At 39.4% G+C, this 17,162-nt stretch overlaps 1 protein-coding gene across 2 annotated transcripts in view; it reads right to left on the bottom strand.

Annotated features, from left to right (window-relative positions):
- Positions 1–15,898, bottom strand: part of ANXA13 (annexin A13) — an 83,302-nt gene extending 67,404 nt beyond the window's left edge. Inside the window, exons 1-2 of one of the 2 annotated variants that reach the window (XM_072603149.1) lie at positions 15,797–15,898; positions 14,145–14,267 (exon numbers count right to left, since the gene is read on the bottom strand). In XM_072603149.1, coding sequence (XP_072459250.1) covers positions 14,145–14,267; positions 15,797–15,811 — 138 coding nt within the window. In that variant the 5' untranslated portion in view covers positions 15,812–15,898. The remainder of the gene's footprint in view (positions 1–14,144; positions 14,268–15,796) is intronic. The other variant, XM_072603150.1, reaches the window with a different exon arrangement.
- Between the last annotated feature and the right edge of the window lie 1,264 nt (positions 15,899–17,162).

Raw genomic sequence — 17,162 nt, 5'->3', positions numbered from 1 at the left:
CCAAATCTGTGATGACATGAAAATGCTACATCTTTGGATGTAGCAAGGCAGGTCCTTGGCTAACAGAAATGGGATTCATCGCTGGGCAGGTACACCCAAGCCTTTCTAATGTGCTTGAGCTTTCCAGGGTGTGCACTCTATTGGCAGTCTTCAAATACCCAGAGTCATCATAAGACCAAGGGTACAGAAGTAAGATTCTAGTGGAATCTAGTATGTTGACCTTATAAGGCAAAAATTATATTTTCCTCAAATTGTGGTTAGCCTAATATTTCTAGCTATCCCTCTAATCAGGTCCACTTCATACTGTATCTAAGTCATTCTTAACAGATTTATGTCCAGCAGGGGAAGGGGAAAGGAAAGATTCTCAACTGCCCTTCAAGTCCTTCCTTTTGACATTAAGATGAAGTGAGTCCTCTTGCAATATGTGCTTCATAAATAAGTGCTACAAGACAAACTCATCAGAAGTAAAGAGCCTGGAAAATATGAATTGCTGAAATTACCCCAAGGGAGGACCACTAGCAGACCAAACAGTTTTCCCCTAATTAGTTTAACAAAACACCTGGAATGCAGGTCTGACATGGAGAAGGAAGAAAGTAACTAGGGGAAGGAGAAAAACATGAGATCACTGCACGGAAATAAGAGACCTGTCATCACTTACTTCTTTGTTTGGAATATGGCTCATGAAGGTTGTCAGGTACAACCCAGATCAATTTCTGTAATGTTTTTCAATTTCCTCATTCCTAGAGGTATCTAAGTATTGTGTTCTGAGGGTGTTTTTTTGAGTGCTTAGTTGCAGGGGAGCAACATTAATTGCAGAGAAACAAGATTCTACATCCCATGACAAATAAATGTCTGCTTCACTGGGTTCCCCAGATTGAACTGGGAGTTTAAAGACCTCAGAAGAGTGTTTTAGAGTCAAATAACCAATCACTGCTTCTTTTCATCAGCAAAATTGGATTTTGGATGGAGGTAGGGGAAATGGGGAAAGAGGTTTTTTTTCCTTTAACAGTGAAAGTAGCTGTGTCCATTAGTGTTATGAAGAAGGAAGTACTACTTAGCTTAGGAAACAATAATCCATTTCTTTCTGATGTTGCCAAAGAAGGTATTTTGGCAGCTTAGTATGAGTATAAACATGGGACTAATTACACGTGAAAGGAAGTGGCTAATGTGCTCTGAAATTCCCAAGAGTTGAGATTGAGTGGGCAGGGAGTATTGAACTAAGGAAGCCTGGGGGATCGAGGTGGGCTGACAAATAGCATTAAATGGTGCTATGTGGTCAGAGAAAGCTGATGAGAGCAGAGGAGCAGGTATCAATTTACTGAAAAGGAATAACAACAATGCTTAATTTACTGTGAGCCGATTAATACTCAACCAGGATAAAAAACAATGAGCTTCATTCCTCCCCTTTGCTAGGGTAGCTTAGGTCTGTCTCAACTTGTTCTGCACCCAGTGCTAAGGGTCCTTTCCAAGTGGATTCTCTCACCTCATCTCTCTCTTTTTCCTTAATGTAACAACCACCTTTATTAAGCCCATCAACACCTTAGGGCTACGTTATTCTGATGGCCTTCTAGAAATAGAACAACATCAGGTTGAGGGTCAAAGAACTCAGCCCTAAACCCGAACTCCTCATGTATTACCTGTATATGAATTAGACAAGCCGATTCACTCCTCTAGGACTCAGTTTCCTTATTTATAAAATGAGGATTGAACTAGATTCTAGTCTATCCTTCTGAAATCCCTTCCAGTTCTATGTAATAGCTGACTTTTATAGAGTGCTTTAAAGTTTTGCAAAGCACTTCTCACATACCATCTCATTGGAATTTCACAACAACCCTATGGGGTATGATTTATTCCCATTCTTAGAGATCAGGAAGCTGAGAACCAGGGAGACTAAGAGATTTGCCCCAGGTTGCAGACCTAGAAGGTATTAAGGTCTGGATTTAAATCCAGGTCTTTCTGACTTGTCCAGGTCCATCGTTATTTTCACTACGCCACGTTGCCATCAGGAATCTGCCTTTCCTAAAAGAGTACTTTCCTACTATTACTTCCTTATCAAAAACCTGTCATGTTTTGCATCAGCCTGCAAGATAAAGTTCAAACTTCAGCCTACAAGATAAAGTTCAAACTCCTCGGCCTGACATCGACGACTCCCAAAATCTAATCATACCTTATCTATCCCACTTTAAAAAAAAAATCTAGATTTGTGATTTTATCAGTATAGGAAACTTCCTGTGTGGGGAATTTAATCTCACAAGGTTGTTCGTTAAGATCAAATGAGATACTATATGTGAAGTGTTTTGCAAGATTAATAGAGCCATATAAAAGCTAGCTATAATTATCATCTATACCTCTCCCATCTCATACTTGTGAAGTCTTTTTTTATTTTTATTTTTTGAATAGAGGAATGCTGTCCCTTCAGTATATTAATTATACCACTAAGCTTTATGCGGACAGCTAAGTGGCACAGTGGATAGAGAGCTGGGTTTTCAGTCCTCTTCCTGAGTTCAAATCTGACCTCAGACACTTACTAACTGTGTGACCCTGGGCAGGTCACTTAATTCTATTTGCCTCAGTTTCCTCATCTGTAAAATGAGCTGGAAAAGAAAATGGCAAACCCCTTCAGTATCTTTGCCAAGAAAACCCCAAATGGGGTCACAAAGAGAGAGAAACCACTGAACAATATACACACATATATGTATGTATGTATAACTTATTTGCATTTATATATATTTCCAAGATTCTTTCTCAGATCTTATCTTATTACACTGTCTTCTTCCATAACCTTGCACACTCATAATACTTCAATTAGCAACTCTATACAGAAGACTTGTAAAGTTATTCTGCACTCTAATCCTTTCTCCTGAGCTCCAGCCTGATATTTCCAATTATCTGCTGGACATCTCCATTCGGATGTCCTGTTGATACCTCAAACTTAATATGTATAAAACAGAATTTCTCATGTAACCTGATCCACTCTCTGACTTCTCTGTTTCTGATCATGGTCCCACCATTCTTCTAGATTTGTCATCTTGGCATCACCTTTAACTTTTGCCTCTCCCTCACCCCTGCATCCAATCAGCTATCAAGTTCTATACTTTCTAACTGCATAATTTTGATATTGTCAATCACTCTCTTTTCCTTGATCCTTTTTTCTCTTTAGGTTTTCCTGATTCCAGTCTCTCCTGGTTCTCCTCCTCCCTATCTGATCTCTCCTCAGTCTTGTTCTTTGGATTTTCATTCAAGTCCCTCTTGCTAACTGTAGGTGTTTCACAAGACTGTTGTAAGATCCTCTTCTCTTTTCCTTCTATACTATTTCACATGGTGATGTCATCAGCTCCCATAGATTCAATAATCATTTCTATGCAGGTGATTTTCAAATCTACTTATTTAGTCCCAAACTTTTTTATGCCTTCCATTCTCAAATTTCCACCTAACTTTTGGACATCTTGAACTAGAAGTCCCAGAGACATCTTAAACTCAAAATGTCTGAAACTGAACTCATTATATTTTCCCCAAACCCTCTCCTCTTCTGAACTTCCCTCTTACTATCAAGGATGCCACCATCTTCCTAGTCCCTAGGGCTTGAAATCTAGGTATCATCCTCAACTTTTTACTATTTCTCACCACACCTCCTCTCTCATTTCCAGTCTGTTGCCAAATCCTATTGTTTCTACCTTCCTAACATCTCTGGTATATGCCCCCTTCTCTCCTTTGTCATTTCCACCACTCTGGGGTAGGTCCTCACCTCATGCCTAGACTATCGCTGTAGCCTTGTTGGTTTCCCTAACTCATTTCTCCCCACTCTGGTCTGTCCTCCATTCAGCTGTCAAATTCATCTTCCTTTAAAGTTGAGATCTGACCATGTCACTTCTCTACTCAAACTCCAGTGGCTCCCATCAACACTAGGATCCAATACAACATCTTCTATTTGGAATTCATAACTTGGCCCCTTCTTCCCTTTCCAGCCTTCTTACACCTTATTCAATCCCATGTACTCTGTGCTCCAGTGATATTAGCCTCCTTCCTTTTCCTCAAACAGGAGATTTCAATTCCCAGTTTTAGGCACTTTCACGGGCACATTCCCATCTCTTCTTTTTAGTTTTTTTGGCTTTCTCCAAGTCTAAAATCTTGCTTTCTACAAGAAACTTTTCCTGAATCCTCTTATGCTAATTCGTTATCTTCAATTAATCCTAATCCCTAATTAGGCTGTGGGCTCCTTGAGAGTACAAACTGTCTTGTCCATCCATCCATCCATCCATCCATCCAACCTTCCTTCCTTCCTTCCTTCCTTCCTTCCTTCCTTCCTTCCTTCCTTCCTTCCTTCCTTCCTTCCTTCCTTCCTTCCTTTCATTGAGGTTAGGTGATTTCCCCAGGGTCATACAACTAGTAAGTACTGAGGCTGGATTTGAACTCAGGTCCTCCTGACCTCAGGCCCTGTGTTCTATCCGCTGTGCCAGCTAGCTGCCCCGTCTTGCCTTCCTTAATCTCGGCATTTAGCACAGTGCCTGACCCATACTTGGTGCTTGTTTATTGTAGTTCATCTTTCACTTTGGAGAAACACAAGGAGATAAAGTAGGATTTCAAGTGACACTATATTATGACATCTTGAAAAATCATAAATTCTAATCATATTTTCTACTAAGGACCTTTCCTTTGCAATCCTTAGGAAGACTGGTCTTCCTATGATTCTTATAGACCTCTGTTGATAGTATGTTTTGTGGTATTGCCTTAATGGGATTCTAATGCCTGAGTGGCATTTCTAGCTAAGAGAGGTGTTTCTCTCACGAGGTAATGAGCTTTCTTCATTACAGGGTTTGAAAAGTCACTAAATGTCAATTATTTTCATTATATCCCCTTCCCCCTACAAACTGAGTGCTTGTAGTCTTTTTAGGTTGAGTATAATTATATTTCTCGGTCAGCCAGATCATCAGTATGTGAGTGGTGCCCTGGGATTTGGTTGATACATTTAAAAGGGAATTAAAACTCTTCTAGACCATTAAGGGACTATTTGGTTCATTGGAAAACATAATGAATAATGCTTTAGTGCACTGGAAGAGTTAATGCTGTTCACAGAATCACTTAAGGGTTGGTCTAGAATAACAATTCATTCGTAAGTCTCTGACATTTCTTTTGGAAAATGAGGGATTTGCACTACTTGATCTCCAAGGTCCCTTCTGGCTCCAAATCCTATGATCCTATTGTGACTTACTTCTATTTGTACCTGACCCAGCACTTAGTTTAGTAACTAGCTTGAGAAATAGTTATTGAATTGAATTGAAAGATAATGGTTTTGGCACTATCATTACTACTGTACTACTACTGTTACTAGCCAATATTTATACAGTATATAATGCTTTAAGGTTTTATAATCCTTTACAAATACTATCTCATTTGGTCCTCATAACAATTTCAGCAGATAGGTACTATGATTATCCCCATTTTACAGATGAGGAAGCAAGTAGAAAGAGGTTAAGTGACTTGCCCAGAGTCCCTTAGCTAGTGAGCATCTGAGACCAGATTTAAAGCTAGGTCTTCCTGACTCCATGTCTAGTACTCTATCCATTGTGCCACCTAGCTGTCTCGACCTGAACTTGACTTGATGTAGGATTCATAATACCACAGTACCTGAGTGCTGGCTACCCTACTTAAGTAATTGTCCCATACCATCTAAAAGAAATGATGTAAACAGCTTATTATTAATTTGTACATAGATTTTTTTTGTTTTAATTCAACTACCAGTAAGAATCGATAATCTATTGGCATTTTATCAGAGAATAGTAGATCTACAGGTAGATGTTTGTTAGAAGTCTTGTGAATCTATTTAAGAGGGCTTTAAATTGAAAAGAAAGGAGAAGTAAGCTGCCCATATAGCTCTGATGGATTTAACATTATGGACAGTAGCAGAAATAATAGGCAGAATTATAAAAGGGAAGACCAACATTTTATGGGAGGCAAAATCCAAGAAAAGAGTCAGCAATGGAATGAATATCCCCAGATATCTAGATACAAGGACACAAAATATGAGTAATAAACAAGATCAAGTAGGTATTCTGAAGCAAGAAAGCGTATTTGAACTCCTAGGCATCCTGGAGATTTGGTGGGATAGTAATAGTTAGTATTTATACATAAACCCTTTGTGTATGTTATCTTATCTGATCCTAACAGCAAACCTGTGAGGCAAGTACTATTATTATTTTAATTTTATAGGTGAGGAAATGGAGAGAGAGGTTAAGTGACTTGTTCCAGGATCACTTAACCAATACATGTGTAAGATAGGATTCGAACTTAAGTCTTCTGACTCATCGCACTAGGCGGCTAGGTAGTGTAGTGGATAAAGGCTTGGGCCTGGAGTCCAGAAGACTCATCCTCATGAGTTCAAATCCAGTCTTAAGAGTCTTACTAGCTGTGTGACTCTGGGCAACTCATTTACCCCCGTTTGCTCAGTTTGCTCATCTGCAAGGTGGTCTGGAGAAGGAATGGCAAACCACTCCAGTGTCTTTGCCATGAAGACTCTAAATGGGGTCACAAAGAATTGGACATAACTGAAATGACTCAACAACAGCAGTGACTCACTGCACTATCTAGCTTTGATGGAGCTGTGATGGGATTAGACCCATGACTCAAGTAAAATTCTGAAAGATTATAACTTCAAAGGGAGTGGTAAACTAGCCTTGTACATTAAGAAGATAGACTTCGGAGGAAATCTGGGAACTGAAAGGAGGAAGCATGATAAAGTACATTTGAGTGAGATCAATGAAGGAAGGAAAGAAAAGGAGGATTATTGTGGAGGGCTATTACAGGCCATCTAAGAGAAGGAGGAATTAGATAAGGAATATTGGAAACAGCCCACAGTATTGTTGGTTGTTGTCCTTCATTCTCAAAGAGGACCAAAATGATATCATTATAATAAAGTCAAGTTTCAATGTGTCCCATTGTGACTGATCAGACCAATATGAGCTCGGAATGCTGTATCACAGATTGGGCACAAATAATCTGCACGAACATTTGGGGTGGATACTCTGAACTTGTGCATACTGTTTCCTTTGAGCTGTTCCAATCCTGCTTTGCTCATAGAGCACAGCACCTTCTCTGATGTGGGCATGTCATGCTGAGTGGTCCTGTGCCAGTGTCTCCCATGTCACACAATCAATTCCAGAGTTCTTGAGAGAGACCTTGAGAGTCTCCTTGTATCACCTCTTCTTCACTTTGGGAGGTACTAGAGGCTAGATGACTGTGTCATGGAAGTTTCCTAATCTGTATCCCTTGAGAGTCCAGGATGAATTCTACCTACCATCAAGTGTACAAAACTATTAGATTGTAAGCTCCTTGAGGGCAGGGTTTGTCTTTTGCCTTTTTTTAAATCTGCCACTCTTAGTACAGTGCTGGTACATAGTATGTACTTAACAAATGTTTATTGATTGATTGAGGACTCAGGGTCAAATAGACTGAGTAGCTAAATTTAAAGGAAAAGAAATTCATTAGCGCACTAAGGAAGACTGTATTGATAGCATCTTCAACTTTTTAAGATATAGATTGGGTTTTCATAACTTTTTTGACTCTTTTAGAGTAAGTACACAGTCAATCAGAGGCATTTCTCAGCAAAAAACAAATGAAGGAAGTGTGTAAGCCTTGAAGTCACAGGAGTTGCTAAATGTTTCCTTTGAAAAAGATTTTTTTCCCCCTATGGTTAGTCTTATCAGAATTTCCCATGTTGGCAAAAAATCTCAAAGATTATTCAGGACCCTTTTAAAATTGAGTTGTTCTTGTTCATCTTGCTGTCCTCAGTAAGGGGGGAGCCCTGAGGGTCTGTTTCCTTGGCTTCAGGTGTTACTTCATCTGGGCAGTGATGTCTCCACCAAGCTCTTAGTATTGATGTGTATCTATCCACCTCCTTCACGGTCACTTAGTACAAAAGAGACTTTTGGTTAAGTGTGGCTTGGAGTCCCTTACAGCTCTGATATTCCATCACCATAAGCTATAAGAGTTTTGGGGTTTGTCAAGTCCAAGGGTTGACAAACTATGGTCTGTGGGTCAAATCCATCCCACCACCTGCTCTTGTATGACCTGCAAGCTAAGAATGGTTTAAGTCTTAAACCATTCTTAGTTTGCAGGCCACACAGAAACTACAGGTGAGCTGGATTTTGCCCATAGACCATAGTTTGTTGTTTCTTGGTTTACTTGAACTTCCTCCTTTAGTGGTTAAATGATTTGTCCATGTTACATGGGCATAAGAAGAACCAAGATGAGAGGACACTCTTAGGAAGGGCCCCCAAATTTCTTGCTAGCCAGTATATATTTGAAACTGTCCAGGCTCAAGACTGATACCTTCAGAACAATGGAGAGGGTATGACTTTAGTGTGAACAAGTACCCTATTAATTATGGTACCTGTTGTTCCGGGAATCAAAACATATTCTTCTACTGAGTCCTCAGGGTCAGTCACTTTTGTAGATTTCAGATGTGACCTTAAAAGGTTAGCCCTATTATTATTTTATGATCACTGGAAATTAAACTTGGGCCAACCCCTCCCCCCAATTATTTGCCAATTACTACGATATTTGCACTCCACACTCATAGTCAATTTTCTATGATTGTGGGAAGGCCCCATTCTATCTAATATTCTTATCAAGGTTTACAAAGTCCTACACACACTATCTCATTTGATTCTTTTAACAACCTTGGGTGGGAGTTGTTGCAAGCATTATTATCCCTATTGTACAGATTAGAAAATGAAGCTGGGGCCAGTCAAGTGACTAACCTAAAGATCTTAAAGCAGCTAATGAGTGGTAAAGTCGAATTCAGTTAGTTTCAATAGGACTGGGGTGAAACTTATGCCATCTTGAGTCGGGGACCTCCTAGTTAGTTGAAGGCAAGTGAGAACTCTACGGGATAGATGTACCTCAGTCCCCAGCCCTGCTCCTCTGCATATGATGGATAATAAAGGCACAAAAACCAGGCAAAAGAGAAGGTAGTTTAAGTTTAAGGGATAAGAAAAGTGGTAAATAATAGACCCTATGAGCCTAGTGCCTTACATCCAAGAAAAGTAAGATGACCTGATTTGGCCAACATTATCTTTTAGGAAATCAATAGAGGGAGCCCCATCACATGCCAAAAGGAAGCAAGATAGACATCATTGGAGCTTGGTACAATTAGAAGGGACTTTAAGGTCCCTGAAAGGGATAGCCACAAATAGGGCTACATAGTATTTATTAACAAAAATTTTTTGGTGCCATGAGCTATGAGTGCTTGCAAGTGGGGGATATTTGGCAGTCTAATAGGATCTATTTCATAGATATCCAGGTGGAGAAAACAGAGAGCTCCCCAGAAAGCAATCCAGAATTATGCTCCACATGAGTGCTGTCAGGTTCAAATAGATATGGGACCACTAAACCATACATAAGAATCTTTGTATGCTGCATATTGACTTAGAAACCATACATTTAAATATATTATCAATTTTCTTTTATATTTTTATTTATTTTGTTAAGTATTTCCCAATTACATTTTAATTTGGATCTGGCAGCACTGGGGAGTGTTGTGCCTAGACTACATGTTTGTCACTATGTTCTATAGAATGAAACATGACAAAACATTAGTACTCCCCCCCTTTTATAGCCTGTGATACATTTGTGAACTTTCTGGGACATATCAATACACACTAGGTTTCTGCTAGCACTGGCATCTGTCAATTCACACATCTGCATCAAACCATACAATTTGTATACACTGTATAGAGAATCAAAGAATGGTAAAGTAGGAAGGGTTCTTAGAGATCATCTAGTTTATCCTCCCCACTTCCCCACTTCTTAAAAATAATCAAAGATATGGAGACTTAGAGAGAGAAGCTGTTTAGCCAAGGTAGCAAAGCAAGCGTGTTGCCAGAGCAGAGCTAGAATATTAGTAGTTTGTCATTCTATAGAGTCAAAGTTTTACAAAGATAAGCTCTTGACCCTTCCCCTTCACCCCATGAAGTAGACCAGGCAAATATTTTTATCTCCTTTTTATGGAGGAAGAAAATAAGGTGTTTAGAGGTCAACCAACTTGTTTTTCATCATATATGAAAAGGGGAACCCAGTTCTCCTCACTCCGAGTCCAGTGATCTGCCCATTATATCACACTGCCATTCTTACATGTGAGGGTGGTGTAGAGGTAAGAGGGCTGATCGCAGAGTCAGGACTGCCTGGCTTCAAGTCCCATCTCTGATATACACTGGCTTTTTGACCTTGGGAAAAGCAACCTTCCTCTCTCATCTCTTCAGTGAGGTCACCATGAACATTTTAATTTTCATCTTGCTGCTCAAAATAAAATTCAAAATGTGAGGAAGAGATCCTGGATACTGCTGGACACCAAGTGTATCTTCATGATGCACCCAAGTATTTTCTACATGGGCTGAACAGCAGTATTGTATATGGGGGTCCAGAGATATTGGTACTGCTTCTGTGTGCCTTAGATGGTGAGCTGTTACAGGGAGGGGTGCTAAGAATACTGCTGTATGTGACTTGGTACTTACAGAAATAGAGGAGTTAGAGCTAAAAGGCACCTTCATTGGGGTTATTACTTCATTTTGTAAAGGAGAAAACTGAATCTCAGTGACTAAGGACACCTTGTCAATGTCAAAGCAAGGATTTGAATCCAGATCTTTTGACTTCAAATCTAGTGCCATTTCCTATGCCAAACATTAAATTTTAGAATATACTGGACTTGACTTCATGCTTTATTCATTTTTTATCCATTGTATAAACTCTTATAATCATAGGAGATCAGAGCTGGAAGAATTCCCCTGGCTTCCTGCAAGACTCAGCTTAAATCTCACCTACTTAAGGAAGCCTTTCCTGGTTCTCCCTTTCCCTGCCTCTTGCCCCGGATAATCTTTATATGCTCTCTACATCTATAGCTAATAATAATAATAGCTAGCATTTATATAGCACTTGTTATCTACCAGGCACCAAGCTAAATACTTTATAAACATTATTATATTTGATCTTCATGGCAACTCTGGGAGGTAGATATTATTATTATGGTTGAGGAAACTGAGGCAAAAAAAGGTTAAGTGACTTGCCTAGGGTCACATAGTTAGTCAATGTCAGAGGTCAGATGTAAACTCAGATCTTCCTGACTTCAGGCCCAGTGCCCTATCCATTAATTAGTAGTTAACTAATAGTGATCTCTACCTAGCTACCAATATATCTAATTATGTATACATTATTCTCCACTCTCCCAACTCCCATTCAACTATGAGCTTTTCAAGGGTAGTGACTGTTTTTTGTCTTTCTTTGTAACCCAGGGCTTAGCACAGTGCCAACCACAGAGTAGGTGCTTGTTGACTGACTGACTTTAGTGACCGTCTGGTTCAGTTCTCTCATTTTACAGGGCAGGAAACAAACCCAAAGAGGAAATGTGACTCACCCAAGGTAACATAACTAGTAAAATGGCAAAACTTGGATGAGAACACAGACTTTTTTTTCCTGAGATCACGTGGTACTCAGCGAAAACTCCACAGCCTTAATTTAATTGCAGGTAGTTGGATTTTGAAAATTCCATCTGAATGGAACATACTACCATCTTGCAAAGCAATGATTTCAATACCTCCAGGCTTTGGCCCTGATGGAAAATTAATTGTGTGGCTTAAATTTACTTCTTTCCTAGACCTGGGTTGGTAACGTGATATGTTTCTTGCGCCTGACTATCCATGTGATCTTGGGCAGGTGGTTTAACTTCCACAGGTCTCAGTTTCCCCCTCTATAAAATGAGGCATCTGGACTAGATGACTTCTTGACTTCCAACTCAAATGCTATGCACAAAAATGCTCATAAATCCAACTGAATTGTCCTTGAGGATTTTTCTTTATGATAATTCAGTAGCCTTGATACCCCCTGTGTTTACTTTGTCAGTTGGCAAAATGCTCTATTTGTCATCTGGGTGTTTCCCTGGGGAACAGCAGTGAACTAGCCTCAATGGTCTGGAGGACCAGCCTCTCAACTTACACAGGATGCTCTCAATTTTAGTCTTGCTAAAACCCGGATTTTGTTTGTTTATTTGGTTTCATTTCAGTGGTGATGGGAGAGGGCTGGACTTGGAGTTAGGAGACCTGGGCTCACTTCCCTTTCAGACACTTTGTAGCCATGGGCAAATCTTTTGTTTCTTCATCTGTAAGATGGGGATAATCACAATTAGTGTAGGGACCTAAAAGGCCATATTTTCAAATTCTCTTATTTTACAGATGAGGAAACTAAGATCCGGAAAAGTTAAGTAATTGGTCTAGAGTCACAAAGATAGCAGTCAGAAGAGCCCTCAAAGCACTGGATCCTCAGACTCCATGGAGAGCATACTTGCCCTCTCTTCTTCCCAGAGTTGTTTGAGGAAAAGATCTGGGTTCAAATCCTATCAGACATTTGCCTCCTTCCTATGTGACCCTAGGCAAGTCATTTAACCTCTCTCAGACTCACTTTCCTCATTTGTAAAATGAGGATAACAGTAGTACCTGCCTCACAGTGTTGCTGTGAAGGTCAAGCAAAATGATATACATATAATGCCTTGCAAACTTTAAAGCAATATATAAGTGCTAGTTCTTAATATATTTTCATCATCATATTATATCTTTAGAGATTGTTAGTGGTAGAAAAGCACTGAGGTCAAAAATGTTTAAAACTTGGAAGTAATTTTAAAATTTGTTTATTGCCTTAGCTGTTGTTCTATAGGAGCTTAATAATACAGAACTTTAAAAAAAATATAATGTTCAGGTGGGTGACATCCTATCCCTTGATGATTAGTAGTAGTGTGACCAGGAGGAAGTCACTTGACTTGTCTGAGCTGCAGATAATTCTATAAACTCATCTACTTAGTTATAGAAGGCGAATATAGAAGGCTAATGATCTTCCAGAGGATGGGAACTCCCATACTTCTGAAACACAGATCCTTGGCAAGTTGGCAATATTCCACTGCCTTTAAGGTTTTCCTCCTTCATGCTCTCAACCATCTGCTTCTCATCCATTCCTCACTTCTTGAGTATTTTGTACAATACTCTCTGGTAGACTCAATGTGACTTGACTTGGTTGATATTATTATAGAGATCTTAGTATCATAGGATACCAGAATGGGGAGGGAAGTTTGAGGCTATCTTGTCCAATATTCATATTTTATAGATAAAGAAATTGAGGCCCAGGCACATAAACTGATTTGGCCATAAGCGAGTTCGAAGCAGAAGTGAGATCATGGCCCAGGCCCCAAACTCCCAGTTACTGAACTGGGATACTGATTCTCTTCAGCATATTCCACATTGTTCCTAGAAAAACATAGTCCATCATTCATTTACACATAAATTGCTCCAAGCTCCTGGAGAAAAGGGTCCATTAATAATATGATACAATTAAAATCACTGAAATAAGATAGTTTATGGTATAGAAATATGTGTAAGCAGGAGCATTCTCTGGGGGTCAGAGTTCCCAAACTGGTGTATGTCTATCTCAAGGGGTATGGGAAGCTTGTCAAGAGGGTAGAGGGAATATTTGGTAAATAATCATATCATCTGATTGAAATTAATCTATTTTATTTCTTATGTGCATATATATTTCCTTTCATCTAGATGGTGCAGTGGATAGAGCACTATTGCAGGAGTCAGGAGGACCTGAGTTCAAATCTCACCTCAGACACTTGACACTCACTAGCTGTGTGACCTTGGGCAAGTCACTTGACCCAATTGCCTCATCTCCAGTCATCCTGAGGAATATCTGGTCACTGGGTTCAGATGGCTCTGGAGGAGAAGTGAGACTGGTGACCTGCACAGCCCTCCCTCACTCAAAACAAAGTCAAGTGCAAGTCATATCATCATTTCTCTGATGGCATGGTCTTCTTTGGCAACGAAGGATGAACACACACACAATATTTCCTTTCATATTAAACAGAATTATGGCAATGTGTGAATATGTATGGTAATTATGTGAATATGTATGGTAAACTCTAGAGTTTATTTCCATTCATAAGAAATAGAGAAAAGAGGAAGGTTTAGTGAAAGGTAAGGTGCAATTAACTGAAAGAGCTTGAGAACCCTTTCTCCATGGCCCAAGTTACAGGACACAATTGGAAGATGCTGCCTGTAAAAGGTCCAGCTAGGCTCTTCCTTGAGACAGAGAACAGGACAAATGCTTACAGATTGCTGGCTCCCTGGTTGTTGGCTCCCTGGCTGTTGGTTCAGGGGCTGAACTGGTGGAGTTGATGGGATTTCCCCTTTGGGTACCTGCTGATGGCCCTCTGAAAGTTGATAAGACTGACTCTGAGGATCCAAATAAAGAAATAAAAATGCTCAAAGACCAGCCAAACTCTGAGGATCCAAATAAAGAAATAAAAAATGCTTAAAGACCAGCCAAATTGTAACATTTGAAAGACTGAAAACGAATCACAATAAGCTAGGTTAATAAATAAATGAAAACTTTCCCAAGGCCCTAGATCTTTTAAGAGTACTCCAGAAGTGAGTCTTAGTATCTCCCAAAGGTAACCTACAAAACTACTGTTCATGATCTTGGATCACTTGCCAAAGTGACCTGCCTTCCTTTAGCTTACTAAATAACGCCTCTTTGAAGATAGTATCTTTAGGTCTGGAATCTTGAAAATTCCTGAGTAAATATGGAACACCTAGGTGATATAGTGGATAGAGTGCCAGGCTTGGAGTCAGGACAACCTTACTTCAAATCCGACTTCAGACAATTACTAGTGTGACGCTGGTTTAACCCAGGGATTATAATCCCTGTCTGCCTTGGTTTTCTCGCCTGTAGAATGGTGATAATAACAATACCTACCTCACAGAGCTGTTGTGAGGATCAAATGATGTATTTATAAAGTACCTGGCACATAGCAGGTGCTATGTAAATACTTATCTCCCTCCATTCACTACTCCCTACTTACTAAATAGGCAGAAGCAGAAAAACCTTGTAATCAATGCTACAGTTAGCACAGAGATATAGCACTTCCTGATTGGTTTCAGGGTACATATATAAACCTTATTATATTCCATAAATGCTCCCTCTTAAACATCACTTATAATGACAGGCAAACACAATTCGCCTCAGGGATTTTTTTTCTCCTTAAAAGTATAATTCACCAAAATAAGGAGATCCTATATTCATTAGTACCTTTTAAATAATGTCCATATGATGTCAAGGAATTCCAAATATTACTCCTATTCACAGGAATTAAACCCAGAGTAAAACATCGTCTACTACTTGGGCATTTTCAAATATGTTTGATTCTGGGTGAATGAAAACTGGATGACTGAATTTTTCCTTTGACATCCATATTACATGGTGCTTTGTTTAGACAGAACCACAGCCAACACATCTATCCTGCTATCTGATTGGCACATTTGTATAAAGAGCTGAACTTTTCTCCCCAACCAAGACTGTGGAACTAATGGTTTGTGAAATTCTCTGAGGATGAAGCAAAATGCCTTCATTTATTCACTCATCAAACTATTATAAGTAAGGCACCATAGCTTATTTTGTTGCTTTCTTAAAATACATTGCTTTCTTTGTTGCATGCTTAGGATATGATATTTCTTAGCTAATTAACTGAATTATATCTAAAGAAATTCCCAGTTGTGGTAAAATTTTAGTGCTACATAGTTGAAGTGAATAAAAAGTCACATCAGCCCAGGAGGGAAAAAGCTTTGTATAAATCAATCCAGATTTCAGATTGCAAATGTGTATCATCACATATGTTTGCTAAATTTATGAGTTCTCATCCCATGCCTGGCAAAATTAAGGTTTCCTTTTTTATGTTGGTTTCCCCCTTGAAAAGACTACTTACATGGCGATTGCCCATTTTGTAGATTTCTTGGACGACAAAGACAGAAGTGGCGCGTAGTTCGCTAAAATGATAGTGGTAGGACTGGTGAAGGTTTATAACACTTCTCTGAGGGTTTGGGACAGTTTCTCTCAGGTTAATAAGTAACCTGTGGAATTTAATTTGAATAAATTGTTGGTCAGAAGTTTTCTTTTCCCTTTCTGAATATGCTGCTTTTATTCTCAGGCATAGCAACAGCATTTTAGCAATAACTAGTTGAGAACTTAGAATGACCAAGTGGCCTTGGTCAGAAGTCTCATTCAAATTAAATATTGTATCAGTCAATAAAATATTAAGGTTTATTGAGGTGAATAACTAATTAATAACTAGAGGTGGGTGGATCAAAAGAAATTTTCCTCTGACTTGCTGAGATTTATTATTATTATTATTTTATTTTTCAGTTTGGTCTAGTAGGGCCTCAGTTTCCTCATCTGTAAAAGGAGTTGGATTAGGTGACTTCTAAGGTCCCTCTGAACTCTATCTATGATCCTGTGCAAGGATCAGCATTAGTCTGTTAGGTAGGGAGGATTTTATTGCTGTTTAGTTGTTTTTAGTCATGTCTGTTTATTCGAGATCCACTTTGGGGTTTTCTTGGTAGAGATACTGGAATGGTTTGCCATTTCCTTCTCTAGCTCGTTTTACAGATGAGGAAACTGAAGCAAACAGGATTATGTGGCTTGGCCAGGGTCATGCAGCTAGTAAGTGTTGGAGGTGGATTTGAACTCAGGTCTTTCTGACTCCAGGCCTGCCACTCTATCCACTGTGCCATCCAAGTGTTCACAAAAACTACAAAACCACAAAACTACGTCTTTCTTTGGCATTTAAAGCCCCTTACAACCTGGCTCCATGTTGCTTTCTAGACATTGTAGTGTTGCCTTTCACGTGCTTGACTTTCTGTCCTATTTATCAGTCAGGCAAATGTATTTATTGAGAGTTTACCCAGTCCATGATCCAGTCACAATAACCTCCTTACTGTTCCTCGCATAAGACACCGCATCCTCCAGTGCCCAGTCCCTCTCTTCTCCTCTCTGCTTCCTTGCTTCCCTGGCTTTCTTCAGGTTTCCACTAAAACCCTCTCTTCTACTGATCTTGTTGTTGAGTTGTTTCCAACTTTATGTCCAATTCTTTGTGACCCCACTGGGTTTTTTTTTTTGACAGAGATACTAAAGTGGCAAAGATACAGCTCATTTTATAGATGAAGAAATTGAGGAACTCTGGGTCATACACAGCTAGTAAGTGTCTGAGGCTGGATTTGCATTCATGAAACTGAGTCTTTCTGATCCCAAGCCCAGTGCTTTATCCACTGTGCCACCTAGTTGCCCCATTTCTC

This window comes from Notamacropus eugenii, chromosome 4, assembly GCF_028372415.1.
Source record: "Notamacropus eugenii isolate mMacEug1 chromosome 4, mMacEug1.pri_v2, whole genome shotgun sequence".
Lineage (NCBI taxonomy): Eukaryota > Metazoa > Chordata > Mammalia > Diprotodontia > Macropodidae > Notamacropus > Notamacropus eugenii.
The sequence above is the reverse complement of the archived record's forward strand: the minus strand, read 5'-3'. Positions and strand labels throughout refer to the sequence as shown.